The sequence below is a fragment of the Vanellus vanellus genome (assembly GCF_965231255.1).
Source record: "Vanellus vanellus genome assembly, chromosome: 30".
NCBI classification, from domain to species: domain Eukaryota; kingdom Metazoa; phylum Chordata; class Aves; order Charadriiformes; family Charadriidae; genus Vanellus; species Vanellus vanellus.
The window spans coordinates 1410014-1437962 of record NC_138935.1 but is presented as its reverse complement, the minus strand read 5'-3'; the positions used below and the strand labels follow the sequence as shown (position 1 = coordinate 1437962).

The window sequence follows — 27949 nt, the reverse complement described above, 5'->3', positions numbered from 1 at the left end:
CCCGCCGCCAGCGCCAACAGCAGCAGCGGCCACGGCCGCGCCGCCGCCATCCTGGGCCGCCCGCGGCTCCGCCCCCCGACGCGGCCACGCCCCCGTGCGTGGCTCCGCCCCGCCGTGCGCGGCCACGCCCCCCCCGCGCTCCGCTCACAGCCCTCTATGGCCGGGCCGCGCCGTGGCCACGCCCCCTCTGGAGGCGGACCGACCCGCGGCCACGCCCCTCCGCCGTGGGCAGCCGCCTCTGGCCACGCCCCCGATTCTTTCCCCCCCCCGCGGGCCCGGGGCCACCGCAGTCCCTCTGTCCCTGTGCCCCCCATGTCCCACCTCCCTCCCTCCGTCCACCCCCTCTCCTCCATCTCCCTCTCCCCATATCCCCCCACCCCATCTCCCCCCGTAGCCCCCACCCTTTGCTCCCCCGCACAGGGATGGGCCGTTCCCAATCGCTCCCTCCTTCATCCCCCAGACCCCGGCGGACCCCCGGGGGGTGACAGCGGGAGGGGGGTGTGGGGGGGGGTGTGGGGGGTGTGTGTGACACCCGTGGGGGGCAGAGCAGCCCCCGGGGGCCGGAGAAGCCCTCAAGGTGGTGGGAAGGGGATCAGGAGTCACCCCCCACCCCCCGTCCCACCTTCAGCAGGTCCCTGCACCGCACTGTACCCTCAAAACGGCGCTTTCAACTATTTTTACCCTCAGAATTCCACTTTCAAGTATTCCACCTTCAAAATTTCCAGTATTTTACCTCCAAAATTTCAAGTAATTTTACCTTCCGCATGTCACTTCCCAGTATTTTCCTTTCAAAATTCTACTGTGGAGTAAAACTTTCAAGTCAAATTCTCAAACTTTCACATTCAAGTGAACACTGCGGACGCGGCTCAGCCCTGTTCTCGCGCTCGGCCGATGGAAAACCCTCCACCGTCTCCGAAACACGGGAAATGTTGTCCTCCGCCCCCTCCCCTCGTAGTTAGAGAGGGTTCAAGCGCGCCCCCCCCCCCGTGAGTCACCCCCCGTCACAGCCGCCCCATCCCGAGGGGACCCCGTGGCCTCCCCCGACGTCTCGCCTGTAAAATGAGACGATTTTTCCCCCGGGTTTGGCCACAGCGGGAGGGTGCGGGGTTCCAGGCAGCGAGGGGGAGGGAAGGAAAACTGGCAGGAAGAAAAGCAGTTCAGCCGCGGGATCCTGGAACGGAGCAACGGGCGACATCTGGAAAGAAACTTCAATGTACAAACATGGAAAAGCGCTGTTTAACAGCTTTTTAAAAAAAAAAAAAAAAAAAAAAGAAAGAGAAACCAACCCAAAATCGCCGCCTGCAGAAAAGCGGCGACGGTAAATATTTTGTTGGGGGATATTCCGCGGGGACGGCAGCCCCTCACCTCCGCCGGCAGCGCGCAGCAGCACCGCCGCCACCGCCTCCTCGTAAATATTCTCCAGGTTGACGATGCCGCCGAAGTCGGCGAAGACGAAGGTCTCGTATCGCGGCAGCTCCTGCCCCGGGGAGGGGACGGGAGGGGGGGAAAGAATGGGGCAGCGTCAGCGCCTGCGCCCCCAGTGAGCCACGAGGCCGCGAAAGCGGCAGCCCGGAGGGGAAAAATTGATGGGAATTGGGTAAAGCTCCCCCAAAATCGGGCAGAGCAAGAGCAGAGGCAACAGCAGCGCCCTCAGATCCCAGAGGAGCCCGTGTGCCCCGCGGCAGAGCCCCCTTCGCCTCCGAAACCACCCCCGGGACTCGCTGCGGAGGGAATCCATCAGTAAAGGGGAAAACGCCAAAAAAGGGAGTAAAATAAAAATAAAGGAGAATGTTTTGGGAAACGGCGAAAGGCCGGGCACACCCAGCGCGGGCTGAAACAGAACGGGACTTATGTCCCGTCCAGAGGAGATTTTGGGGATGCGGCCCAGGAGAGGGCTGCGGTTTGGCAGCCCGCGCCGCCGCAGTTTGAATTAAAAGCTCTTTTCTGCAGAGAGACAGATGCCGAGCGGCGGGACGCTGGCGAGAGGGGGAGGCTGCGGCGAGGGAAGGAGCCGCTTTTTCTTGCTGAACTAAAAGCCGCTTGTTTGAGCCCGTTCCGCCCCGGCAGCCAAGTCCCCCCGCGAGCCCGTCACAGGCTCAACCGTACCAGTTTACACTCGGCCTCCAAATGCTTCAGCAGAAAAGGGAGAAAAATTCGGCTCAGCCACTCCTGAGCGAACCGCTCCCGCACGGAGCTGCTGTCGTAGTCAAACTTCTGCAATTAAATGTCAAAGAGGATCAGTCCCTTTGCCACAACCCCCCATCTGGGGCACGGGAGCAGTGGGGAAAGGCAGCAAAACAGGGCGATTCGACAGAAAAAAAAACCAACAAACCCAACCCCAACCCCCAAACTGCGTCCAAATAAACCCATCGCAGGCATAAAAGGAGAGGGAGAGCGGCCCGCGCCTCACCTTCAGCACTCGCTCCTTGGCTCGCTCCAGCGCTCGGGCGAGCTGGCGGCGACCGGCCGGCCGGCCCAGGGGCCACCGCGCGACCTGCCCCAAGGTGTGGGTGGCGTTCTGCATCAGCTGCAAGACAGAGCCCTGCTGAGGCCGCAGCGGGCGCGTGGGACACGGGATTCCCCTCCGCACCTCGGCAATCCCGAGCACAGACACAGGCTGGGGGTGAAGGGATGGCTGGAGAGCAGCCCTGGGGAGAAGGACCCGGGGGTGCTGCGGGGGGAGAAGGCGGCCGTGAGCCGGCACCGTGCGCTGGCAGCCCAGCGAGCCACTGGGGGGGGGTTTAAGGTCCCCTCCAACCCAAACCAGTCTATGACCTCACCCCGGTTGCGAGTCCCTTCCTCCTTGGTTAGCCAACTTGTTGAGTTTTTAAACTAAGAAAATACTTTCAGCCCTTCGCTTTGTGCCTTTTGGGTAGCCCAAGGGGAAACGGAGCGTGAGAAGGGGAGCGGGTGGCCGAGGCTGGAGCCAGCCCGCAGGGTCACCCCCTGCAGCGTCACCACCTACCTGCTGCATGAGGTTCTGCGCGCTGAGGACCAGGCTCGTCATGCCGTGGAAGCCAAACCGCTCCTCGAGCCCTCGCAGGCTTTCTCGGTAGAGGTCGGCCTCCTCGTAGCAGGGCTGCATGACTTCGGGCTGCCAGGGCGTTCTCCCCAGTGTCCGAAGCTACGGAAGAGCGGCAGCGCGTTACTCGGGCGGTGCACGGCATCCCCCTTCCTCCACAGCATTCGGTCCCCGCACCGTTCCGATCACCAGCTCCCCCCCTTCTCTCCGTGTCCCCTTAGGAGTGCGGACCAGCAGCACGTGCTCAGGGAAAAGAGCGTGGAAAAAAAATGCCGCCTGACCTTGTGGAACCTCATGGGATTCAGCAAGGCCAAGTGCAGAGTCCTGCTCCTGGGTGGGGGCAACCCCCGGTATCCGCACAGGCTGGGGGCGAAGGGATGGGTGGAGAGCCGCCCTGGGGAGAAGGACTCGGGGGGGTCGGTGGGGGAGAAGCCGTGAGCCGGCACCGTGCGCTGGAGCCCAGCGAGCCCCCGGCAACCCGGGCTGCATCCCCGGCAGCGTGGCCAGCAGGGCGAGGGGGGGAATGTGCCCCTCTGCTGCGCTCTGCTCTGCTCTGGGGAGACCCCCCCGTAGTGCAGTGCTGCCTCCAGCTCGGGGGGTCCCCACAGCAGAAGGACACGGAGCTGGTGGAGCGGGGCCGGAGGGGGCCCCGGAGATGCTGGGAGGGCCGGAGCCCCTCTGCTGGGGGGACAGGGGGGAGAGGTGGGGGGTCAGCCTGGAGAAGAGAAGGCTCCGGGGAGCCCTCCGAGCCCCTTCCAGTGCCTAAAGGGGCTCCGGGAGAGCTGGGGGGGGACTCTGGGTCAGGGAGGGGAGCCGTGGGACGAGGGGGGGCGGTTTGGCAGCGGCAGAGGGCAGATTTAGGGGAGACAGCGGGGGGAAATTCTTCCCCGTGAGGGCGGTGAGCCCCTGGCGCAGGGTGCCCCGAGGAGCTGTGGCTGCCCCATCCCTGGAGGGGTTCAAGGCCGGGTTGGACGGGGCTTGGGGCAACCTGGGCTGGGGGGAGGGGGCCCTGCCCGGGGCAGAGGGTTGGGTTAAATGACCTTTAAAGTTCCTTCCAACCCAAACCGTCTGCAATTCTATGACCTCCCCAGCAGCTGAGAGACTTAACACTTAATAAAGCTCAACCCCGTGAGAACCTTCCTGCCGGGATTTGACACCGATTCAAATGAGCCGCGGCACTTAAAAGACGACCATGTCTCAGGAATGGGCACTGCGCCCACAACAGTGAGTAGAGCTTCCGCCTTTGCTGTCCCGTTCCTGCGTTACCTCTCTCTGCAGGACTGCGACGGGAGAGCTCCGGACGAGCCCGATCATCTCATCGACCCTCCGGACAAAGAGCGAGCGAACCGCCTCCACTCCCGCGCTGATGGGATGCAGGAGCTCCTCCATCACGCCGTGCAGGTGAGGCTCCACTGCCCGGCTGCAGCACGACTCCGCCGGGCTCTGCACCACGGCTGCCAAGACCGAGAGCTGCGGGTCACCGGAGAGACCCCGTGCCGCACCGCGCTTCCCACCACGCCGGCTCCACGGGGCACAGCGTCACGCCAGCGGGGCTCAGGTTCGGGTAGAAAACACCACCCTGAGATCTTCCACCCACAGCCCCTCTTTATCACACCCAAATTCACCATAGTGGTTGGGCTGCGGATCCCAAAACGACACTATCCAAACCAGCACTTTGCAAACTAAGACCTGCAACTACGGGGCAGACAGATTTCACGGATTTGTCCTGTTTGTTGGTTTTTGTTTTTTTTTTTTTTTTTTTTTTGAACCTGTGTGTTTTTGGCCTTTTATCCCTCCGTTTGCCCAACCTCGGAGTTTGGCGGTTAGCTGATCCTTCAAAGTCAGCATCTGATCCAGGTCGGGGCGAATTTTCTTCTCCAGCTCCATCTGTAGTTTTTCCTTCTCCTTCTGAAAACCTTGGAATGCGCTGGAGATTTCGCTGAGGATCAGAGCATAAACCTCCTGCAGAAACTGGGAGCGGGAGCGGGTGAACCAGAGAGAGAAAGAATAAAGGAGAGGTAAGAGTCACAAGTTTTGGCAACGTTACCGTTTCCTGGCCAGGCTACCGGGCTCACCACTGAACAACCACCCCACGTCCCACCCCTGTCACGCTCCTAAAATTCTTTTACTCACCCAGCTTCATTTCACCCAACCCAAATTAGTAATTAATCTACCCCTCTCCATTATCACCATCCCCTCACCACCAATACCCTGAACCAGCCACACCGCTCACACGCCGCAATACTCCCTATTTTTCACTCCAGCGCTTCCACGGAACCGGCCTTTTTATGTCAAATTGTTCTTTATTTGACAGGTTTCTACCCCACGCTCCGCTCTCCCTCCCAGCGCCGGCACAGCCCCAATTTCTGAGGTGCAAACGATGCTGCAGCCGTTCACCTGGAGCCACAGCTGCTGCCGCCTCCTTTCCGACCCTCTGATGCTCGGGAGCACCTGACAGCGCAGCACCGGCAGCAAATCCTCCATTAGCACATTTCCGAGGATCTAAAACCCAAAACGAGAGGCTGAAACCACTTCGGAGCAACAACTTTGCTGGAAACACTCGGGTCTTGAGCGCTTTACCGACCTCAGGTTCCGACCCCAGGAGAAGATCTCCTGCCCCGTAGCGGCCTTTCTCCTGCCTGTAAAACCGCACGGCCTCGAGGAACGCCTCCGCTTCCAGCGAATCCCTCCTCTGTAACTCTGAGGATGAAGGATGAGTTAGTTCCGGTGATGTTTAATCGAGGACGCTCAGAGCAATTCCCACCAAACTGCGGGAACGCAGCGGCTAAGAACAATTCCGAGCGCGAGTAAAGGCTGCGAGAGGCTCTCGCCCTCAGGCATCAACGTGGCCCGACCCCACGCGCTGCCCCTTTGCTTCGTTAAGGCGGCCCCCGCCGCCTCGGCAGCCTCACCCGTGCTGCGGTAACGAATGCCGTCCCCGAGAGCCGCCCTCCAGATCCGCCGCGATCCCGCCGATCCCGCGCAGAAGCAGAAGTGCCTCCGGAAGGGATGGTAGAGGAAAAACAGAAACCCTCCCGGAGGGTCAGCGACGGGGCTGTCACCTCGGGGAGGAAGGAGAGAGGAAGAAGCACAACGTACAATGGCGCAGTTACAATTGTAAATCGATTCTCTAGAAGCGCTTGGAAGCTTCCCTAGCGGTGAGGCTCTCGTTCATATTTTTATTGAGAAATACCAGTTTAGAGACAAAAGAAGAGGCCGTCCTTCGAGAGCGCTCCAAGACCTGGTGCGTCGCAGCCGCTCCTTAGAAAACGAGGAGGGGCTCACACCCCGCCAGACGTCGGTGGCCTTCACCGAGGTGGGCGGCTTTTCTTTTTTCAGCCTTATTAGACACAACAAAACAGGAGTTTTGGCGCAGCGCTGCAAACAGCGAGAACCGTTTGTAGGGGAGAAGTACAAACGTTCCGCTCCCAGAGCAAACCGGTAAAGCCTCGCTTCCTTTTTAACCAGTATGCGCGGCAGGCTGGAAAGATCCTAATTCCTTTAAGTTGGTTTTTTTTTATTCTAAACAGTGCTCTCTATAATTTAAAAAAAAACCAATGTCAATTTACAACTGTTCACAAGCAGATATAAACTCTTTTACAGCAGGCAGCTCTCTAATAAAAGCCAGAGGGCTGCACACTGAGGAGCTGAACAGAACAAAACCGCTTGAAATGAATTTCAGTCACTGGCAGAGTTTCTCCGCAGCTGCTTCTGGTTTTGTGCCACTCGGGTTTAAAGTTTGAGCTTTCCAGATGGCCAAGAAAAGCCGCGAGGCCGCCAGCAGCCCCGAGCACAGCTGTCTGCCGGGGGAGAGGCCAGAGGATGCGGAGAAACGAGGAAAACAACGGATTTAGCTGCATGAGAGCTCCAAAGCGCCAAGTCTGGGTGACGCCAGAAGTTTAGCCCCCAGCGTTATGCCAAAGGAAGTTTCCTGCGCGTCTTTCGGTGCAAGAATCTGCCTCGGGCGCTCACCTCATCCTCCTCCATCACGCTCCGAGGTGCTGAGCCACACTCCGCTCATACCTCAGCCATTCCCTACGTGTTAACCGTCGACGTAGCACGGAATTACCTGCGAGCCCTTGGCACAGATCGCCGAGCGATTCGGCGTATTCGCCCGGGGAAGACAGCAGCAGGTAGCCAGAGAGCGCGGTGGAGCCTCTGGGCTCACAGCCTTTCCTCAGGGCCTGGAGAAGAAACCAAACGACGAGGTCTCAGCGAGGGTTTGCGGGCGGTAATTAACTGTTCACAGCGATCGCGGAGCAGCTGGCGGCAGCGAGCCGGTTCGTTTCTTGCGGCTTCGCTTACGCCAGCTGCGGAACTCGGTAATTCTTTCGCGCAGCTGAGTAGCAACAATTAAAACAACAAAAGAATCCAACGCAACGCAGTAAAGCAGGGCGTGTTTTAAGGAAACGGGATATGTTTGTGGAAGGATTCTCCGTGCGAGGAGAACCGCTGTGCAGCCGCGCGGGTGGGAAGCGGCAGGCTTTTACACGAGCGTGCTAGCAGCGATATCTGCACAGCCCCGTGCCCACCTCTGTCTCTGCCTGCACGGGGTGAGGTTTTCCTGAGGTCTGACCACAGAAAATCCTCGATTTTACGGCCTCTGCAGCAGGAGCACACTTACCTCTTCGCTTTCGAACCACTGCAGGGTAAAATCCCTGAGCAGAATGAAGTAATTCTCCTGCCAGCTGCAGGAATCGCTGTCGTACTGGGAGAGTGACCCCTCGTGCAGAGCGGCATCGGGCGGCCCCCGGAGCTGTGGACACAGGAGAGAAGAGGTGGAAAAACCTCAGCCAAGGGACAAAGCATCAGCGCCGCGGGGAGACAGACCCATCGCCTGGCCTGCGCCCGGCCGAGGCCTTTTGCTACGAGCATTGTAGAAATAAGTTGGACACGGACATCTAGTGGTGATGAAAAGCAAAAAGGCAGCCTAAAAAAACTACATCGTCGCTCTCCATGCTAAACCGTGGTGACGCTGCGAGGGCTTTGTCGGTCTTCGGCGTCGATTTGTGAGCTAGATCCTCAGCTGCCGATCCCACCTTCTCATCTCTCTTAATTATGCTTTTAAATATTTACTTCTAAGCCACAGCAGGCAAAGTTTTCCTTATTAACAGGTCACTGTTCTGCGCCATGTAATGGTGCCGCTGCAGCGAGAGAAGGAACAGCAGCCACATCTTCCCGTTCATGGGAGGCGGGACACCTCCAGGGCAAGATCGACCTCAGCAGACAAGCGTTGCTCGGGGAGGTCGCACCGGGCTCTTACCTCGCTCGGCAGGAGCTGCGGGGCCGGTTTCCCTTGGGGCTGCAGTTCCCCCGAGACCCGTCTCAGCAGGGCAGTCGCCAGCTGCCTCCGGTAATAGGGCACAAAGTTCTTCACGGTGGCGTCTGCGCGACCTGGGGGCAGAGCAAGGACAGAGCCGGGTTCGGGGGGTGCCCTCCTCCCAGTGGAGGCTGCTGGCTGGTTTTAATTAGCATTTTTTCCTCTCCTCTAAGAACAGCAGCGGAAGCCGAGCACTGAGGCACGAAACAACCTCTCCGCATCTCAAGAAATGCAGAGTGATGGCTCTTTATTTCTTGCGCTTGTCGCTGGACCCCGCTCCCGAACGGCGGGTGCTTTTATCACCCCGGGAACGCGGCCAGTCTAGCACGGGACGGCGCCTGGCCAAAAAGGATCTGAAATGTCAGAGGGTCTGACACTAATCAAAATTAAATGAGACTTATGTGCCAAATGCGTCTTTCGCCAGCTGAAAAGATGGAAACAAGGGAGTGAATTCATCGACAGCAGAGTTATTGAAATGTCACGCCCCGTAAGCTCGAAGGAATCGGACAATAAAGCCACAGTGTGAAGCTCCAGAGGCGTCTTACAGCACGGAGAAATGCGCTGCTCAAAGCAGAGGAGGCGGCAGGGAGGGCAGCGAGCTGACAGTCGAAGGACGAGGCACTTCCCATCCCTCTTCCGAGGGCCATCCAAAGAGGAAGGTACCAGAGAAGAGGGCTCAGAGACTCATTTCGCACACTCCGCCTTAAACCCAACAACTAAATTAGATTTCACGTCTCACAAAGCCCAAAATCGAGCGCAGCGAGCGGAAAGCCAAGGCTGGCAGCCTTGCGGTGCAGAAGGAGGGCTGCCCCAAACCACCAAGGGCCACCGCTCCCTGCGAACAGGATTTATATTCTTACCCCCCCTCTAAAAAACAAATGCAACAGAGACAGTAAAAGTCGTTTCTCACCTCTCAGGTACCTGCGCTGCCGCCCGTTCAGAGGGCTCGAACACCCTCCTCCCATCTTCGGCCTCAGCGTGCTTGCTGCCGGCCGGGCTCCGACGCCGGGGTCGGCGGCGCAGGGGGGACGTGCCACATGCCGGCGGCGTCCAGCTTTGCCATCCGGCAGCGCTTCTCCGTCTCGCTCCCCCTCCCGATCATCGGCTCAGAAATATTCAAATAAAGTTTCATATCGAGCAACCCCCCCCCCCCCCGCTCACAAAATAAGCCTTAAAGGGGCAGCAGCACCTCTGCCGCTTCCCACCAGTTTCACCCAAAGTTTTGCGTGCTAAACCGGCACCGATTTGGTTTCCGATTTATTTTTGAGACTGGGGAAATTCGTGTGCGGCAGCCTGCCAGCTCGGAGGGTCCTGCTTTTGCAGCGGGACAGCGCTAGCCATCTCTTCACTCGCCCACACGTGCTGTTTCCACCCTAGAAATAATTGCCGGTTACCATTAATTAACACCGAACTCTTCAAGACAAAACCGCACGCGCTGGAATTTAAATTTAGGATGCTAAAGAGGTTCAGGGTGTAAATTTACACAATGTTAGGAAAGGCACAACCAGATTTATCCCAGGTTTGCTCTCGGTACTCCATGCTCTGCCCATCTCGACCCCCTCTCAGCTACCGCCCACACAAAGTACCCCACAACGGAACGAAGGGGGTGAGGAATTGGGCAACAACGCAGGAACCACCCAGCAGGACAGAGCAAGGGGATTTTTCTGAGTTATTTCCACATTTGCGAGTGTATGGCGGAAACAGCACCGCTCGCTGCCATACGCTGCACCTGCTCTCGCTTCCCCGATCAAGCTGAACAAAATCTGCCATTTTTACCGTTACGCAACCGGCGGTTTTTGACAGCCTTCACGCCCTACGGGACGTGTAGAAACAGGAAACTCTGAGCAGAAACATCCAGCACTTGCATCACTGCCCGGACTGGTCAAAAAGCCTAAATGCTTTTCATACAAGGAAATAGATGGGGGATGGTTTAGAAAAAAGCCCTAAAGCTGAATGGAAAAAGGTTCTGGAATCCCTGAGGGGTAACACAGCACCACTGCGCAAGAGAAGTGGGTTTCGACAGACACAGCACCATGGATCGGACACAGGAAAATTGACCACTGTACGTTTTTTGGACTCACATTTGCAAAACCATCTCGTTAAAACCTGCGTCGTTTGCCAGGTCCAAGAACAGGGAATTGTGTTATTTAAACGTTATTTTAACTTTGCGTTAGATTTTAGTTTCAAAGTCTCGTCCGCATGCGTGCGCTTTGCTGGTTTGCTTCGCGTTTTTGAGAGGCGGAGCTCAGCTCTCGGGCAGATCCAAACGTGACTTTAGTCACCTTTGTATTCAGTACACGAACCCTGACGCTTTCTGTCTGCATCTCCTTAAAACCGATTTCAGAGATACTGAGAGCAGCCACTAACCAGCCCTGTGCGCAGCTCCCCGCAGGAAAACGACGCTACAGACACCTACGGACGAACCAGACCCTGGGGTACTTCGCTGACAAAGACCAAATCGCTCCTACTCCAGTAGTCATCGGCTCTGAAAGAGGCCGTCGTCGAGATGGACGGCTGCGCCCTGCACTGCTCCAAGTCCTGTCCTGTCCAAGTCCAGCCCAAAAACCTCAATTCTTTTTTTTTTTTTTTTTTCTTTCCCAAAACCCGGCACGGAAGCACTGTGTTTCCTAGAGGATCTGCCTTTTCTGACTCAGTTTCTTCATCCATCAGCACAGGAATACCGTTCCCTTCCTGCCGCGCCAACAAATGCCATGCGATCTCAGAGAGCTCTCCACTACCAAAAGCTCAAACCTCACCGGGGTGTGTGAAAAAACAGGTAGGAAGGAGCCGATGACATGGGGTTTTAGGCAAGAACTAAAGCAGAGTCAAAGCCAGGGTTAACACAGACAAATCCCATAAACCAGTGAGGGAAACCAACTGTTACCCTACGGCCAGAGCTGCTCCAGGAAAGCGTCCGTCCGTCATCGCACCACTGACACCCCAGACCCCACGTCTGCTCCTCGAGTCCCTCGTTTACGGAAGAGCGTGGCCCGGTGGAAAAAGAACCAGGAGCAGAAGAGCTGTAATCCATTTAATACCGCGTACCCATTTCACGTCACAGCACCCGAAACGAACCGCGTGACGCTGTCGCCTTGCACGATTCCAGCCCGGCACCCGATCCCCACCGAAGGGAAGGGATTATTACGTGGAAATTTGTGCTCGGCAAAGCACCGTTTGTTCAAGGAAAAGGAATTTAAAAGTGCATTTTGTGCTGCAACTGAGCACCACAATCAAACGTGGCGTTCTTCACCTGGAATGTCACACAGCCGGTGCCGTGGTTGCCGTCACCCGAGCCTGGCCCTACAAGACGGAATGTTTCTCCAGGGGGATGGTCAGGTCCTTGGCTGCCGACTCGTCCAGGAACCAGCGCAGCTGCCCGGAGTGAGGCCGGACGCGGGCAGCGGGAAGGGGATTTTCTTCGTCGCCTTCCAAAATGCGCTGTTGGGAGAGAGGGAGCGGTGCCTCAGCCAAGCGGTTGGTGAAAGGGAACCGCAAACCACCCCTGAAACACTTTGGCGGTTGACTGAAGCCTCTCAATTACTTGTTTCCCCAGAACGCCTTGGATTTTCACTAAGAATATGAACAATTTGGGTCCAAACCTTTAAAACAGAAGCTTTGCCTTCCCCCGTAGCCACAAACACAACCATCCGCGCAGCATTCAGCACGGGCAGGGTTAATGTTATCCGTTCCGGCGGTGGCTTCGGAGAGTCAGTAATAGCAGCAACTATTTTCTCTTTCTCCTATTAGAGTGAAAAAAAAACATGAAAAGAGGAAAAAAAAAACAAAAACCACGAAGCAGGGGAGCAATCCCAACTCTGCCAACTCTGACCATAAACGGGGTGAGCAGCAGCTGCTGAGGGCAACCAAGAGTCCTCAGCCCTTCCACATCCCCACCCAAGTCACGCTCTCCTTTTTTGCTTCCCCCCAAACTCCCCAAATCGGGAGAAATTTAAAAGAAACAAGCAGGGGGGATAAGCCAACTCCAGCAGCTTCCCCCCCCTCTCCCCACCTTTACTTTTTAAACCGACACCACCCCCAGATCAGGAACCGCCGCACGGACGCCGTTGGCGAGTCACTGATGACAACCTCGGGGTAACGGCATCCCCGGGGACACCGGTGGGAGCCAGACGCCGGCGGCTGAGCTCACCTGGAGCAGGGGGTGGTCGGGGAAGAGGGAGCAGGTATGTCCGTCTGGCCCGACCCCCAGCACCAGCAGATCAAAGACGGGCACGTCCTCGCCCGGGAAAGCCTACGGGGAGAGAGAGAACGGGAGATAGAACCGGGGTGGGAACAGTTCCAGCCGACCCCCAGCGCCTCCCCCGGGCAGGTACCTGGCGCAGTTGGGCGGCGTAGTCCTCGGCGGCGGCGGCGGGGGACAGCCCGGGGGTGAGGGCCAGCACCCGCGGCGCGGGGCCGGGCAGGCGGGGCAGCAGTTGGGCCTGTGGAGAGCGGCGGGCGGGTCAGGGCGGGCCCGGGGTGCGGCAGCGCTCCGCCGGCCCGGCCCCGCTCACCTTATAGGCCCCCACGGTGCTCTCGGGGTGCTCGGGCGGCACCAGCCGTTCGTCGCAGAAGGCCACCAGCCAGCGGGCCGGCGCGGCGGGGCCTGCGGTGGAGGCGGCGGGGGGCAGGTCCCGGGAGAGGATCCCCACCAGGCTCCCACCGGAGAGGCCCAGCGAGAAGCGGCCGCCGGCGCCCGCCGCCCGCTCGGCCACCAGCTGCGCCAGGGCCGGGCCCAGCTCCTGCGGGGAGGGGAACACCGAGACGCGGCGGGGCTCGGCGGCCATGGCGGCGGCTGAGGGGCACAACCGGGAGCGTCGCGCCGGAAGTGACGCGCTCTGCGCGACGCGCTGTTGCCTAGCAACCCGCGGCCTAGGCCTTCCCCGCGGCCTAGGCCTCCCCCAGGCCCCGGCGGAAGAAGGGAGGCGGAGGCGAGCTGAGACAATAAAAGTCGTTTTACCCCGTTATTCGCGTTTTCCACCATCCAAGCACAAACCTCCCCCTCGGCCGGGCTCTGTCACGCCTCAGGCACCGGCCTGCAGGGAGGGTAAAACCCAAAGGCCGCTCCCCTCCACCACAGCACCCATCAAAGCCTTCTGTTTGTTTGTGTGTTTGTTTGTTTTTAATATCCTCACAGCCCCAGGCCTAAGGGTAGTTAAAACGTTGACCTAACACCAAATGAGGTTAAAACCAGTCTAAATTGGTTAAGTAAAGTCGGGAGAATGGAGCAGAGAGAAGCCCCCACAGGGCACAGGTATCTCTGTAAATAAATATGGCCATGGCGGGTAGCGGTTACAAAAATACTCTCTATGGGCGTACGGGCAGGTTAACGGGACGTCAGCGGGTTAATGAGCTTTAGGGGAGGCAGAGGCCGGCGCCAGGCGCTTCCCTGCATAAGGAGGGTGCAGGGAACCGTGGCTTCCCCCCAGCAGCCCGGCCCTCTGATTAGTCATCGTTTTTTCCTTGGAAAAAAAAAAAAAAAAAAAAAAGGCCGAATGTGACCAGCTCATAAAGCGGCTTTTCCAGAACAAATCCTTTCGTAAAGGCATTCATCCAGAGGAACGTATTTTCCCAACTTTAGATCCAGAAAATACAAGCGATCTGAGGTTGTATCGAATCCTTCCCTCTGTAAGCGGGTTTTCTGAATCTTAAATGTACCTTCAAAAAGAGGAGAAAAAAAAAAATCGAAATTAAAAAAATATTTGGCATCAGAAAGCCTGCTTAAGAATGAGAGCGGGGAGGAAATGTCAGGGGCGGCGTTTGGTTTCTATTTTAGCAACTGGAATCTCGTTAACCATGCCTGATCATTACCAGATTTCTTTCATCAGCCTTGCGCAATTTTTACTTCTCCTCACGCAGGGACTGGTAAAAAGGACATGGTAAAATTCCCGGGAAATCAAAACCAGAAACCGCATCAGCCAAACAGCAGCTGACAGGGCCATTAGTCACACTGGAAGGAATAAAACCCCGGGAAAGGCAACGGACGGCGTACGAGCGATAAATATCTCTATAGGAGGGTGGTCCCTCCATCTTTTCTAGAAGGGCCCGGAACGAGCCGGTTTCTTGTTTAAGATTTAACAACAATCATCGTTTTGACTGGCGGCACTTCCACTGGAAGCTGGGATGGGTTTTTTTCCATCCTGAAGCAGGGGGAGATGCTTCCGAGCTCCCTGGGGGAACGCCAGCCATGGCGGGGAGGGGGCGGCCGTACCTGTGGTGTCCACCTGGGGCAGGAGGCGGAGGAAGACGGGCCGGGCGTAGGGAGGCAACACCTTCTGCAGCTCCTGGTACAGGACGTTGGGGTTGACTTTAGCTTTGGGATCGGCGATGGCCGCCATCCCGGCTTTGCCTTCCACCCCTGGAAGAGAGGAGCACAGCTACGGGGTGGGGAGCGCCCAAGTGCGGGATGCCAGCGCAGGTGTTTCTTCAAGGTGAAGCGCAAACGTGACGAAGAACACCCAGTTTCATACCAGAGGTCGGTTGCCACCACATCCCTTCACCCCCTAGCGGAGGCCGCCCCGAAAGCTAACCCAATTCTCTTTTTTTTTTTTTTTTTCCCAGGTTTCTCTCACATTCGCTGTGGTAAAAACTCAGGGCAAAGCGCCACGACGGGCACCTCCCTGGCCAGCACATCCCAGCACAGGCCCAGTTCCAGCCCTGTGCCCTCCTCAACCCCCCTGTTCCTGCACCACTCGAAGATTTACGGGTCTGCACACCCACAGAACAGTCTTTTCACAAAGCTCACGTCGTAAAAACCTTCCTTTTTAAGGCAGAAATAAAGATTGCGCCACTGGACCTCCGATTGTTTCTACTGCTCAGAATAAATGTGTCAAACTCCCCTGTTTGACTCTATTATCTCTTTTCATTTTCGGGTGCCTGGCTACAATAGAGGCAACCGATTTCCGCCTGTTATGACACACATCTGGTGCTTTTGCCTACTATTTTTTCTTTCTCCCTAAGTCCCGAGAGCTCCGACTCAACCTTTTACCTGGTACTTCCACTCCGTACACTGCAACATCCGTCTGGTTTAGGATGTGACTCAACGCTCCTTCCACCTCCGTGGTCGAGACGTTCTCTCCTCGCCAGCGGAAGGTGTCCCCGCTGCGATCTTTGAAGTACATGTAACCGAGTTCGTCCATCACCAACACGTCTCCTGGGAGGGGGAAAGACACCAAAAACCACCTCGGGACTCAGGTTCGTTAGCGCAGGGCTGCCTCGCCAATCTCTGCTCAGGGTCGTGCTGTTTTCTTCCCAGGAGAAGGCAGAAACACCTTGGTGAGTTCCCACCACTGTGCAACCACTCCTCCTCGTTACAGGACAGGGAAAAAAAAAACATCTCTCCCTCTCTAAAATGTTATTTTAATTAAATCCAGAGAAGCTCAACGGCTGGCAACCTCAAAACGCTAACGCATCTGTTAATCATAGAAAGACCTTTAAGATCATTGATTCCTGTCAAAAAATCCCAGATTTGGGTCTCTGGAGACCACCGTCTGCATGAAGAACGTACCCGAAAGGTACGCCTGGTCCCCTTTCCGAAGCACGTTGTAAGCGATCTTCTTGTTGGTGGCGCTCTCGCTGACGTAGCCGTCAAACCGACGCAGGGGATCCTGCTGGTTTATCTGACCGACGAGCAACCCCGGCTCTCCTGCAGGAAATGCAATCGAGGCAAGATGACACCGACGTTATATATATTTTTTAAGAACAAAAAGCTGCAACGGAGTGGTTCGGGTTAACACTCACCTGGGCGACAGGGGATACACAGCCCACGGGAATCACGGATCAGCTCCATCGTGTCCTCGTTTACTTTCACCAAACGAATGGGATAAACATTGGGCAAAATCCGACTGTTGAAACCACAGGCGCCGACCTTCCGAAAGACAGGAAAAAAAAAAAAAAAAAAAAAAAAAAAAAAAAAAAAAGAAACCCAACCCCAAATGTAAGATTTTCCCCAGGTTTTCGTGCATGCCACCCTAATTACCACTTTAGCTCCCTGCAAGAGGACGAGGAGGGGTCAGGGAAGGCAGCAGAGGTTTGTCTCCCTTCTGTGCCCCGTCCCAGCCCTCGTGGTACCCTCTCCCTCCTCCTCACCTTCCCGTCCAGGTTGGCAATGCTGCAGTTGCACTCCGTGGCTCCGTAGAACTCTCCGATCTGCTTAATTCGGAAGCGCTTTGTGAAGTCTTCCCATATGGTGGGTCTCAAACCATTGCCCACCGCCAGCCGCACGCAGTGTTGGGTTTCTGACTCTCGGACCGGCTGATTCAGAAGATACCTGCAGATTTCCCCGATATACTGAATAATCTGAAGCAGTAAACACAAAAACATAGCGCTCAGGCTTCAGGCGACGCTTACAATGCCCTGGAAAAAGCCGACCACGAGGCCACTGGCATCAGCGTACCTCGTGGAAGCAGACGCGTCAGGCATTTTAATAAACTGTGAGGTTTTGCAAGTTCAAGTTGGGATTTCTTGCCACAAAAAAAAAAAAAATAGGCAAAAGGAAACCAGCGCCCCCTGGAACCCACCAGGAAAGAGCACAGGAGGGATATCTCAGCATGAATAAAGATACTGGTGTAAAGAAAAACCCCTCGTGCTTTAATAGGTGACTAAGAGACCTCTGGAAAGATTTGGGGTCAATCACAAACTAACAACTCGACCGAGCAAAACACAGTCCGAGTGGAGATCCAATTACCAGCTATAAATACTGCAGGGGGAGGGGGGAGGGGAAGGGCAAGATAAACACCAGGGAGGAGAAAGCTGCTTAAATTAGAAGGTAATGATGACACAAACACAAATAGCTGTTTGTTGGCTACGAACTGCCAAGAGAATTCCTCTGCAGAGATTCCCAACGCAGATGAATTCTGGCAGAGCTTTCCCGCAACAGTAAGGGATGCAAACTCGTGTTTTCAAGCTGGTCTTGACAACCGGACAAAGAGGAAGCAGGAGAAAATGGATGAAAGACCTTTCCTAAAGTCCTGCACGCCTAACGCGGCACTAGCAATTTGAAGACGCCATGGCGCAGGCACCTCGATATGCCACGAGGGACTGGGAATTATCTGGAGATCAGTAATTAAGCAGTGAACCCGGCGCGCTCGAGCGGAGCTGCAAAGAGCCCTCACCGTGCATCTGTATTTCACGCAGTCGTCCCAGAAGCGACTGGCCGAGAACTTCTTCCTGATCACCACGGTGAGGCCGTGGATTAGACACTGCCCAACTCCCATGATGTTACCTGGAAAATAAGGATTGTGGGAATAGTTCCGGCCATCCTGGGGCTGCTCACTCACAAGGACGGGCGAAGGAGCAGGCACGGGGGAGGTCAAGGCCTCACCTCCGCCTCCGAGGAGGAGGACGCTTACCCGCAGAATGGTAGAGGGGGAGGCAGTTGTAGAGGATGTCCTGCGGGTGCATTTTGTAGGCGTAGTAACCAAAGGCAGCGATACGGTAATACCTGTAAGAAGGCAGAGCGCGCTGAGCGAGCGAGGCGGGTAAAGCTGGGGGTTTTGCGAAGCGAAATGCTCCTCAAGAGGGAAGTACCTCTGCAGGTCCTCACCTGCTGTGCACCACGATGGCGGCTTTGGGCATTCCCGTTGTTCCTGAAGTGTAGATGTAGAAGAGCCGATCTAGAAGAATAGAAACAGGGGTCAGACAGACCGTTCCCAACTGCTTGAGAAAATCCCCACGGGGTTTGTTCTGCGTTTTAGGCTTTGTTTCCAGAGGAACGGCTTTGAAATGGTGACAGCACAGGGGACAGTCAGCTGCGAAGGCTGACACAAGCGCGGAGTTGCAGCCTGACGGAGAATCCGCATGTCGTCCACAACAGCAGACACCGGAACGCGTAATGAAGAGTTCGCAGAGCTCTGAGAACATGACCTGTATCCCTTTATGCAAATTATTCTGGGACTAGATCAGGTCTCCAGGTCAGACATTAACTTCAACCAATCTAGAGGAAAGGTCTCGACCTGCTTCCGATGGCAGGGCAGGTATCTAAGACTATGATTAAAAAAAATAATAATCTAAAGGAAAAGCTTCTTCGCAGTATCATTAAACAAAGTACCAAAATGAAGTCTCGTGCCTGAGGGATCTCAGATGTTCTTGATTGTCTTAAAGTACGAAACACAGACTGGCGGCCAGTCTGGCACCTTCCTTTCCCTTCCTCAATCCCAAACCCACCAAGACTCATCTTCCCCACAGCCATATTACAAGGAAAGATTTTAATTACACAGGAGTCTGCTGTGGGGGAAGGTAATACGGGCTGTTACACGCTACAGACGGGTCGGATGGATTCGCCCCACACACATTCCAGTGGCTGTTCTCCTCTGAGGGAAGGGCAGTCTCCGGGAAAGGCACTAATCTCCTCCCGCGGGTACTAAACACTTTAGGTGCCTCACGCTTGGCAGTCTCAGACAATGAGAAACTGAACCCAGAGTACCCTGGAACCAGGACCTTATTTCCCCCCACCCCCATATTTTTTTTTTTTTTTCCTCCTTTCTTCTATCTGCAAGCCCAAACCGGGTTGATTTAATCCCTCCACCTTGCTTCATTTTCTTGTTTTGGTGTCACCTAGTTCGGCTCTCCACACATCGCACTGAGAAACAAAAAACCTTGATAAAATTACCATCTAAACCTTTGAGTGGAATCAGAGTCGGGGGCGATTTCGAGGCGGTACTCAGAAGAGGATCAAGATGTTTGGTCTCCACAGGAACCACACCCGGGTTGTAGTCGCCAGAGCAGAATTTTGCCATGTTCTTCCCCAACATCCCATTCACTTCAGATATTGCTGCAAGACAAAGCAAGTCGCTTTTGCAACAAACGTAACGCTCCGGGGAGTGGCAACAACAATCTGTATAATGTCCTATTGTGCCCCAAAACCCCAGAGGGACCTGAAGAACCTTCAAGATACTTACATCACACCCATCCAGATGACATCTGCATCAGCGCGGTCAGACTGAGCCAGGCTCAGTAAAACCCCTAACAAAAAAACTATGTGAAATTGCCTCTCCCCACGACCACATTATGATCTTCAAACAGTCTAGAACGGTTTCAAGGAGATGATTTACAATAATAAACCGCCGGGTCTAACAATAACCATCGGAACAGGGTTCATTGGAAAAGCAGGGATGCATTTAAAACTAGCATCCACTGACAGACCTATCCTGCGGCAGAAAGAACAGCATTAAGCAAAGAGTATTAACAGAGTAAGAGAGAAAAATACGCCTTGCGGCAGAAAAATACTCCTTGCGACATATATTGCCACTTCTCGATGAAGCACAAGGCTCCTGACACGGCTTTTCCAGATCCGACGAAAAAAAGAGCAAATCAGCGAGCTCAGTTTGGGCACCCCGAAACCAGGAAGATGCCGGCAGGTGAAAACAAGCTCCTGACTCAGAGTAGACTCAGAACACCACTTCTCTTTTAGCCTCAGGTACTAACCGAACGTTTCTGCCTTCTGTAATCAGGACATTTACCATCTTCCCTAGCTTTTAATGCATCCAGCTGCCTTTTTGTTTTCAGTTTTTTCAATCTCTGCCTCATTCAGGACCAAGTGAACAGTTCACACGTTGCCCATAAGGCATACGAACACCCAAGCGACTCACCTGAAGAGAGCTCCCCTCCGAAGATCACGGCTTTCGCACCCGAAGTCGTCACGCAGTAAACCAGAGAATCCAAGCGCAAATTGAAGTTGATTAGAGCCGCCTCGATGCCGATTTTTGCCATCCCTAGCCAGAGGCCAACGAACTCGGGGCGGCTCTCCATGAAGATGGCAATGACGTCCCCCAGGCGGAAGCCTTGCTGGTAGAAGTAGTTCGCCACGGCGTTGGAGTACTCATCCAGCCTCCTGAAGGTCCACTGCTCACCAGTGGCCTCGTAAATCAGGGCCACTTTGTCGGGATGCCTGCGGACAACATCCTGGAATATCTTGGGGATGGTGCTTTTGGCTTTTTGATGCTTTCGCAACTTGTACTTGACTCGTAACAGCACCGAGAGGCCACTGCAGCAAAGAAAAAGCAGAACAACTTAATTTTCAGCACAATTTGCGAATTAGAAGGGACGCGGGCAGGATGCACGTGCTCCACACGGGCGTCCCACTGGCATCCTCCCACCCTCGGGACAGCTGAAGCGTTACCCTGAAACCGGAACCTGGAATCACTGCTGCTCTACGGCAAGTGACGGCTATTTTAACATTACTGTAAATAAACAGTACACAGCAATTGCCGCGGTACTCTCCACCCTATAAAACACAGGGAATCCATCTTCGCATTGATGCCGATTCAAACAAGCCCACAGAAAACATTAAAGAGGATAAATTACATCTTTTAACGATGCCTTCTGCCATCCTTAAAAAATAAAAAAAGACTTGGCAACCATTGCTTTTAGCTCGAATGGGAGCAAACACACTTCACACGGGAAGCGTCTTTCTCGCCAGGACGTTTTGCAGCATCTTTGCGCTACTTCTTACCATTCAGGATCCAAAAGCACTTAAACGACAAAGACCACCTGACCCTTTGATAACAACCCGTGGCCTCAGCTCCAAGAAAACAAAGCCAGAGGCTTCCCCTTTCACCCACGAGAGGAGAGGACTGCCGGCACGTTTTCCTGTGAGTCAGTCTCTGCCACAGTTCTGGGACGATATGAAGTGAGGCTATTTAAATACTACCAGGCAGAAACCATAGACTTTAATAATAATTAATAAATAAAAATAATTCTTGGATGGCGGGCTCCTTTAAAGACAGTGGTGCCTTATCAAGGAAAGAATTACTGCCTCTGTGGATATCTGATACCATGAAGAGCAACTGCTCAATAAAAGAAGAAACCAGATTGTTCTAATGAGGCCTTTTTTTTTTTTTCTCTTCCGTAATTTACATAATTATTTTAAGTCTCCAAGGCAGCAGCTGCAAGTTAAAACTCGACACGCTTCAAGCTGGCAGCGAAAGTTGTTGTCTGAACTTCAACCATCTCACTGATGTTGTCCTGGAGGAAACTATCTTTAGGGGCACGTCAGCTCTCTCGCTTCGGCTATCAGTTATAACTGAGATACGAAACAAAATTTATTAGAGTACGCTACCATAACACCGCCACCAAAACGAGGACAGCAGGTCTGGGTGCATGTAACAGATCCTGTTTCCTTCCCGGAGGTAGGAAGATGGAGGCGGTATTTTTCCACCATTAAAATAGGAAATTGTTGTGCAACAAGGGTTTGGAAGAAGCCCCAGAAACTTGAAAGGTCATTTAATATTAGCACTTAAAAAAAAAAAACCCGCAACTCTCACGACTGAGTGTCGAGAGCGGGAGCCTCGCTCAGCACAGCCCGGCTGAAGGGGGAAGGGTGCGCTTCAGAAACAAGTTGTTGGCAGTGGTCAGACCGAGCGGGGCTTTCACAGTGACCTTACACCGCGCTGTGCCAAACACAGAACACAGGAGCCTTTTCACTGCTGAGCCGCACTTTCCAGATACTTAAAGGGCTTTATTCTGCCCGGTTTATTTTCTGTCATTATTCCCAGCTTGCCGGGCAATCGGGAGGAAACAGCTCTTCAAAGCAGAATGACAGCCACAGTGAAGCTGGCAATCGCAGGAGCCCTAAATCCTTTGGAATAAAGGCACATCCTCGCCGAGGCCTAAAATCCGCTGAACTGAATGCGATGGTGAGGGACTCCCAGGAGATGGGGAAGCTGCAGGAGACTTACTGCTGTTTACACCGCAAGCCCTTGGTTTGGACTACACATTTTAAGACGGATCGACCCTCTCTTTAAGCTCAGGCAGGCATCGCTCTGTGACTCCTCTTCCACGGGTGAACTGTGGTGTTCATCCCATGAGCGTCCCGCGTCTGTCCGTTCACTCACTCCCTTCGAGGCTGAGCCCTTCCAACCGCTGTTTGCACGCAGGCAGACCAGCAAGTTAAAACGGTTAAAACTTGACACAGCTCAGGTTCAAAGGCAGCGAATCCAGCTTGCCACCAGCCCGCACACCTTAAGAATTACAGAGTCATGGGATGGTTTGGGTTGGAAGGGACCTTTAAAGGCCATTAAGTGCAACCCCGACACGAGCAGGGACATTTTCAACTAGACCAAGTTGCTCAGAGCCCCATCCAACCTGACCTGGAACATTCCCAGGGATGGAGCATCTCCCACCTCTCTGGTCAACCCGGGCCCATGTCTCGCCACCCTCACAGGGAAGAATTTGTTACAGAAACATAGTATAGTTTGGACTGGAGGGGACCTTCAAGCCCCCCCAGTGCCACCCGCTGCCCCGGGCAGGGCCACCTCCCCCCAGCCCAGGTTGCCCCCAGCCCCGTCCAACCCGGCCTTGAACCCCTCCAGGGATGGGGCAGCCACAGCTCCTCGGGGCACCCTGCGCCAGGGGCTCACCGCCCTCACGGGGAAGAATTTCCCCCCGCTGTCTCCCCTAAATCTGCCCTCTGCTGGTGCCAAACCGCCCCCCCTCGTCCCACGGCTCCCCCCCCTGACCCAGAGTCCCCCCCCAGCTCTCCCGGAGCCCCTTTAGGCACTGGAAGGGGCTCGGAGGGCTCCCCGGAGCCTTCTCTTCTCCAGGCTGACCCCCCACCTCTCCCCCCTGCCCTCCCAGCAGAGGGGCTCCAGCCCTCCCAGCATCTCCGGGGCCCCCTCCGGCCCCGCTCCACCAGCTCCGTGTCCTTCTGCTGTTGGCACCCCCCGAGCTGGAGGCAGCACTACGGGGGGGTCTCCCCAGAGCAGAGCAGAGCGCAGCAGAGGGGCACAGTCCCCCCTCGCCCTGCTGGCCACGCTGCCGGGGGTGCAGCCCGGGTTGCCGGGGGCTCGCTGGGCTCCAGCGCACGGTGCCGGCTCACGGCCGCCTTCTCCCCCACAAAGCCGGCGCGGGGCTGCGAACCGCCGGGTCTCCCCGTCCCCTCCGCCGCCGGGGTCGGCACTTACAAGAGGTCCCGCGGAGCCGTCCGGTAGAGCAGCCGCAGCAGCCGCCACCCCCCGCTGCCCAGGCAGACGCCCAGCGTGGCGGCCAGGCTCCAGGGCCAGGGAGCCCCCAGGAGCCGCAGCAGCCCCAGGGAGCCCAGGGAGGCGGCGCAGACCCCCGCCGGGTGCATGGGGGCAGGGGTGAGGGCTCCGGGGGCCGCCCCGGGCCGCCCCCGCCGCCGCCCGGCCCCGTTCCCTCAGCGGCGCCGGCAGCGCCCGCTCCCGCTCCCGCCTCAACCGCCGCCGCCTCAGGTTAAGCCCCGCCCCGCACGCACCGGCTACCATCCCGCCCCCTCGGGAAACGCGGGATTCTATTGGCCGAGAGCTCGGCTGCCGGGCTCCGATTGGGTGAGGCGGGGCGGCGTGGGGAACGCCGCCGCGGAGGGGCGGGGCGAGGCTCCGGCCCGCCCCCCCCCGCCCGGTGCCGGTGCCGCCGCTGCCGGGCGCTACACGGGGGGAGGGGGGGGCGGGGTTTTGTACCCGCCCGGGGCTTAACGAGCGGTGTGGGAAACCCCTCCGTGTCCACACCGACACCGGCACTATCCGGGACACGCACACTCGGCTTCCAGGGCCCGGGACCGGCACTGCCCGGGCAACGCACGCCCGGTTTTCCCGCGGTCCGGGACCGGCGCTGCCCAGGTCCCGCACACCCGGGACCCCAGGGCCCCGGGACCCCACGGCTCCAGGACCCACACACCCGGGTTTCCACCCCCACACCGGCACCACCCGGGACTCCGTGGCACCGGTACCGACACACCCGGGTTCCCACGGCCCGGGACCGGTACGGCCCGGGACCGGCACTGCCCGGGTTCCCACGGCCCGGAACACGCACGCCCGGGACCCCCCCGGCACTGCCCGGGACACGCACACCCGGTTTTCCCGCGGTCCGGGACCGGCACCGGCCGGGACCCACACAACCGGGTTCCCACGGCCCGGGACCGGCACGACCCGGGACCAGCACTGCCCACGTTCCCGCGGCCCGGGACTCCCCGGGACCCCCACCGACACACCCGGGATCCCACGGCCCGGGCCCCGCCGCCGCCCCCCTCCCCAGGCACTGACCTCCCCGTTTAAGCCGATTACCGGAGGCTCCGGGCTCATCCCCAGCCGGGGGCGGCGGGGCCGGGGAGCTGGGGGGGCTGCGGGGGTCTCGCACCCCCCTCCCGCCACCGAGCACTCACCGTGAGCCACCGGGTGGGTCGGTACCGTCCGCCCATGGCCGCCCTCTTCACCGGGAAGGTCCTGACGGGCAACCGGGAACGGGATGAGGTGGAGACGGAGCGGGAGCTGTGCCGGGCGCTGGAGAACAAAGTGCTGCTGCTCTACTTCGGCTCCGGGCAGTGCCCGCGGTGTCGGGAGTTCTCCCCGATCCTCAAGGATTTCTTCGTCCGGTTGACCGACGAGTTTTACGTGGAACGAGCGTCGCAGCTGGTCCTGGTGTACGTGTCGCGGGACGAGACGGAGGAGCAGCAGAGCGCGTTCCTCAGGAGCATGCCGAAACGCTGGCTGGCCGTTCCCTTCGGCGATGCCTTCAAAAGGTACGCGCCCCGGCGGTATTTTCGGATATTTAGGCTCTTTTCCAGGTGTTTTCCCTCGTTTTCAGTCCCCGCTGGAGCAGCCAGTGTGGTGCGTTAAAGGGAAAAAGAATACTAAAGCTGTTTGGCCGCACCTATTAAAACAAAACTGATATTTCTTCTCCCTTCCATCTCGCTTTTTGCTGATATCTTTTGTATTCCGATTTTATATCGTACTCTTTATAACCCTAAAAGACGTGTCAGCCGGTCCCCCAGGCGGGACTCGTAGCATGGAAGACGGGTGCAGCCAGGTGGGTTGGAAGCGCTCACGTATTTACTGTAACCTCGTTAGCGACAGAACGAGCTGCAATTAATACCGAGAATTATTTCCAGCTCCTTTTTGAGGGCAAATCGGAGCGGGTTAAAACGTCAACCGTGTAAAACAGGTCCCAACAGCTGTCCCTGGGGAGCTGCCGCCCAAATCCCCGGCCCCGTAGAGATCCGCGTCAGGCGTTAATTACCAACGATAGACAAACGAGCAGGTTACGTTCAGTAAATAGGCTCTGCGTAATTCTGCCGGCACCGGGAATCCTACCGGGCGGTGAGGATGAGGAGTGGCGGGATGAGGAGCGGCGGGATGAGGAGCAGCGAGGAGGACGAGGAGTGGTGGGAGGAGGAGGAGGACGAGGAGTGGTGGGAGGAGGAGGAGGATGAGGAGTGGTGGGAGGAGGAGGAGGATGAGGAGTGGTGGGAGGAGAAGGAGGAGGATGAGGAGTGGTGGGATGAGGAGCAGCGAGGAGGATGAGGAGTGGTGGGAGGAGGAGTGGTGGGATGAGGAGTGGCGGGATGAGGAGCGGCGAGGAGGATGAGGAGTGGTGGGAGGAGGAGGAGGAGGATGAGGAGTGGTGGGAGGAGGAGGAGGAGGATGAGGAGTGGTGGGAGGAGGAGGAGGATGAGGAGTGGTGGGAGGAGGAGGAGGAGGATGAGGAGTGGTGGGATGAGGAGTGGTGGGATGAGGAGTGGCGGGATGAGGAGTGGCGGGATGAGGAGTGGCGGGATGAGGAGTGGCGGGATGAGGAGTGGCGGGATGAGGAGCGGCGAGGAGGACGAGGAGTGGTGGGAGGAGGAGGAGGACGAGGAGTGGTGGGAGGAGGAGGAGGAGGACGAGGAGTGGTGGGAGGAGGAAGATGCGTGGCGAGGAGGACGCGTGGCGAGGATCCCTCGCTGATTTGAGGTTCCCCTTTGCCTTGCAGGGAGCTGGAGCTGCGGTTCGCCGTCTCCGAGGTGCCGGCGGTGGTGGTGCTGAAGCCCAACGGGGAGGTGATCGTTGGGAACGCCGTGGAAGAGATCCGGCGCATGGGCCCCGCTTGCTTCCGAAATTGGCAGGAGGCCGCCGAGCTGGTTGACCGAAATTTTCTCTTGGCGGAGGATTTCGATGAGTGGAGCAGGAGAAGCATCACCGACCCCATCCGCCGCCTCAAGTACAAGCTGGAGAAGAAGAGGGAGGAGAAGGACGAGGGGAGGAAAGAGGAAGGTGAAGAGTCTCCTTAGGGACTGCGCCGGTGGACCCGGCCAGGGACAGCCCTCAGGTCACGGTCCCAACCCGCCGTCCCCGGAACAGCAACATCTCTCTGTACTCTCGAAGTCAGCTAAAATCACGTTAGTTTTGGGAGAACTGAACCGTTTTAAGGCAAACGCGTTGTGTAGAGCTGTTCATACCCGGAAAATTGCTTAACCCAATATTCCGACCCTGACGGAATTACATCTCCTTTTTATCACCCTAGGACCTAGCCTAGCAAAAACGTCTCACAGGAGCGTCTTTGTCATTTAATTACCAAAAAAAAAAAGTTAGAAAACTAAGTGCTAGAGTCTGGCATTCAGTGAACGACTCGCTAAAGAGTTTTAAAAAAATGGGAATTGCATTAAATCCCCCCCGGCAGCCTGCCCAGGCGCTGCTCTGGCGCTACGGGGAAGCTGTGGCAAACGACAGCAGGAACAGAATCCCCGTGATAAGTTCATAAAGGGTTTTTTTTTAGGAGAAAGACGCCCGCGTGCTAAAGCGAGCAGGTCCTGAGAAACCTCTCGTGTCGCTGCTGACGTTACGCTGCTGAAAACTGACGATTTGGCCAAATCCTGGAGCAGGTTGCTCCATGACCGGAACGCAGCGGTGACATCCCGGTGACCCGTCGCCTCTCTTTATCCGCTCGCGGCAGTTGCCATCTGCTGCGGCGGCATTCCCGGTGCTGTGATCCACCGGGAAACGGAGTCCCATCCCAGGCGGAAGATCTGCCTGTCCGAAACCTGCCGGGGCGGCGCACGTCCTTAGTGAACATCGCTCTGCTTCGTCCTGTCAAATCCAACAGATTTGTGCGGAGCCGAGTCTCTGAACACGCTCTGTAGCCAAAAATCTCATTTTTGGAGCCCACAGGGAATCCTGCTGCGCGCGTCCCCTCCTTTTCCCTAAACGAGGGGTCTGAAGAGCGGGAGAAAGGGGGAAAGGAACCGTTAATTTGCTCATTTCTGGTCTCCTGTTCACCGCTGCATCAGCGGGGAGCTGAGCAGAGGATTTAGCAAACCTTTGCCGGATCCTTGAAGGATCTGGGAAGGAAAGCGCCTGTCGAAGACAGACGGAGGCTTGTTCGACTCGTTTTCTCACTTAAACCTCCCTCTCTTCACCCAGCAGGTCTGGCAGGTAGAGGAGGGAAGGAGAAGAAATAAATGGGTGGGAGGGACTCCGTGGTGGGCAGAAAAAGAAGGGCGTCTCCTCCAGGACGCTCTACGGTGCCCCAACACTGCGTGAAAAGCCACAAATTAAGCCCAAAAGCACTTTCAGGTGGAGGAGCGAAGCTGTGCTGGCTGACGGTCACTAGCGGAACAACATTGCGTTTGCCTCGGGCAGTGTCCAGCAGCGAGTGTGGCTGCATTGTTAAAAAAAAAAAAAAAAAAAAAAAGTTAAAAATGACAAATGGGGAAGCGGGAGCAACGGGAGGGAGGCAGAGGGCGGCACGTCCCCGTGGAACTGCCGTGTCAATAAAAGGACGCTCTCCACCTGAATTTATGTAAAGTTCAATAATATTAAAAGTGGACTTTTACCAGCCCTACCCTATTTTTTTTTATTATTTTTATTTATTTATTTATTTACCCGCCGTATTTTCTTCCG

At 56.5% G+C, this 27949-nt stretch overlaps 4 protein-coding genes across 4 annotated transcripts; 1 reads left to right on the top strand and 3 right to left on the bottom strand.

Moving 5' to 3' along the window:
• Positions 1-383: 383 nt before the first annotated feature.
• On the bottom strand, positions 384-9403 carry NIBAN3 (niban apoptosis regulator 3). Its single transcript, XM_082496680.1, has 14 exons — positions 9253-9403; positions 8286-8416; positions 7647-7778; positions 7092-7206; positions 5935-6084; positions 5607-5722; positions 5420-5524; positions 4831-4993; positions 4289-4476; positions 2966-3124; positions 2411-2527; positions 2107-2214; positions 1366-1477; positions 384-1206 (listed from the first exon to the last, which is right to left on the bottom strand). Exons 1-14 carry the CDS (start codon positions 9305-9307, stop codon positions 992-994), a joined length of 1866 nt encoding a protein of 621 aa, XP_082352806.1. The 5' UTR covers positions 9308-9403; the 3' UTR covers positions 384-991.
• Positions 9404-11359: 1956 nt separating this feature from the next.
• Positions 11360-13227, bottom strand: PGLS (6-phosphogluconolactonase). Its single transcript, XM_082496611.1, has 5 exons — positions 12854-13227; positions 12674-12781; positions 12490-12591; positions 11942-12082; positions 11360-11780 (listed from the first exon to the last, which is right to left on the bottom strand). The coding sequence occupies exons 1-5, from the start codon at positions 13124-13126 to the stop codon at positions 11643-11645; spliced, it is 762 nt and encodes a 253-aa protein (XP_082352737.1). The 5' UTR covers positions 13127-13227; the 3' UTR covers positions 11360-11642.
• Positions 13228-13276: 49 nt separating this feature from the next.
• Positions 13277-23504, bottom strand: SLC27A1 (solute carrier family 27 member 1). Its single transcript, XM_082496609.1, has 12 exons — positions 23240-23504; positions 19928-20322; positions 18949-19110; positions 17884-17953; positions 17690-17781; positions 17453-17562; positions 16428-16637; positions 16080-16206; positions 15847-15984; positions 15328-15492; positions 14551-14697; positions 13277-13997 (listed from the first exon to the last, which is right to left on the bottom strand). Exons 1-12 carry the CDS (start codon positions 23404-23406, stop codon positions 13846-13848), a joined length of 1935 nt encoding a protein of 644 aa, XP_082352735.1. The 5' UTR covers positions 23407-23504; the 3' UTR covers positions 13277-13845.
• A 959-nt stretch (positions 23505-24463) lies between these two features.
• Positions 24464-26340, top strand: NXNL1 (nucleoredoxin like 1; the record flags this gene model as incomplete). Its single annotated transcript, XM_082496722.1, has 2 exons — positions 24464-24813; positions 26043-26340. Exons 1-2 carry the CDS (start codon positions 24491-24493, stop codon positions 26338-26340), a joined length of 621 nt encoding a protein of 206 aa, XP_082352848.1. The 5' UTR covers positions 24464-24490.
• Between the last annotated feature and the right edge of the window lie 1609 nt (positions 26341-27949).

Bases quoted from the DNA above. Each gene is read 5' to 3' on its own strand.
- NIBAN3 (XM_082496680.1), bottom strand. From the start codon at position 9,307: ATGGGAGGAGGGTGTTCGAGCCCTCTGAACGGGCGGCAGCGCAGGTAC. The intron at 4,994-5,419 runs GTGAACGGCTGC...TCCCGCTCCCAG, and splicing joins GGCAGCAGCTGTGGCTCCAG to TTTCTGCAGGAGGTTTATGC. The intron at 2,528-2,965 runs GTAGGTGGTGAC...TCTGTCTTGCAG, and splicing joins CGCAGAACCTCATGCAGCAG to CTGATGCAGAACGCCACCCA.
- PGLS (XM_082496611.1), bottom strand. From the start codon at position 13,126: ATGGCCGCCGAGCCCCGCCGCGTCTCGGTGTTCCCCTCCCCGCAGGAG. The intron at 12,592-12,673 runs GTACCTGCCCGG...CTCTCCCCGTAG, and splicing joins ACGCCGCCCAACTGCGCCAG to GCTTTCCCGGGCGAGGACGT. The intron at 12,083-12,489 runs GTGAGCTCAGCC...TCACTCTAATAG, and splicing joins CCGACCACCCCCTGCTCCAG to GAGAAAGAGAAAATAGTTGC.
- SLC27A1 (XM_082496609.1), bottom strand. From the start codon at position 23,406: ATGCACCCGGCGGGGGTCTGCGCCGCCTCCCTGGGCTCCCTGGGGCTG. The intron at 16,207-16,427 runs GTGAGGAGGAGG...GTCTTTCGGAAG, and splicing joins TTGCCAACCTGGACGGGAAG to GTCGGCGCCTGTGGTTTCAA. The intron at 15,985-16,079 runs GTGAGTGTTAAC...CATTTCCTGCAG, and splicing joins GTGTATCCCCTGTCGCCCAG to GAGAGCCGGGGTTGCTCGTC.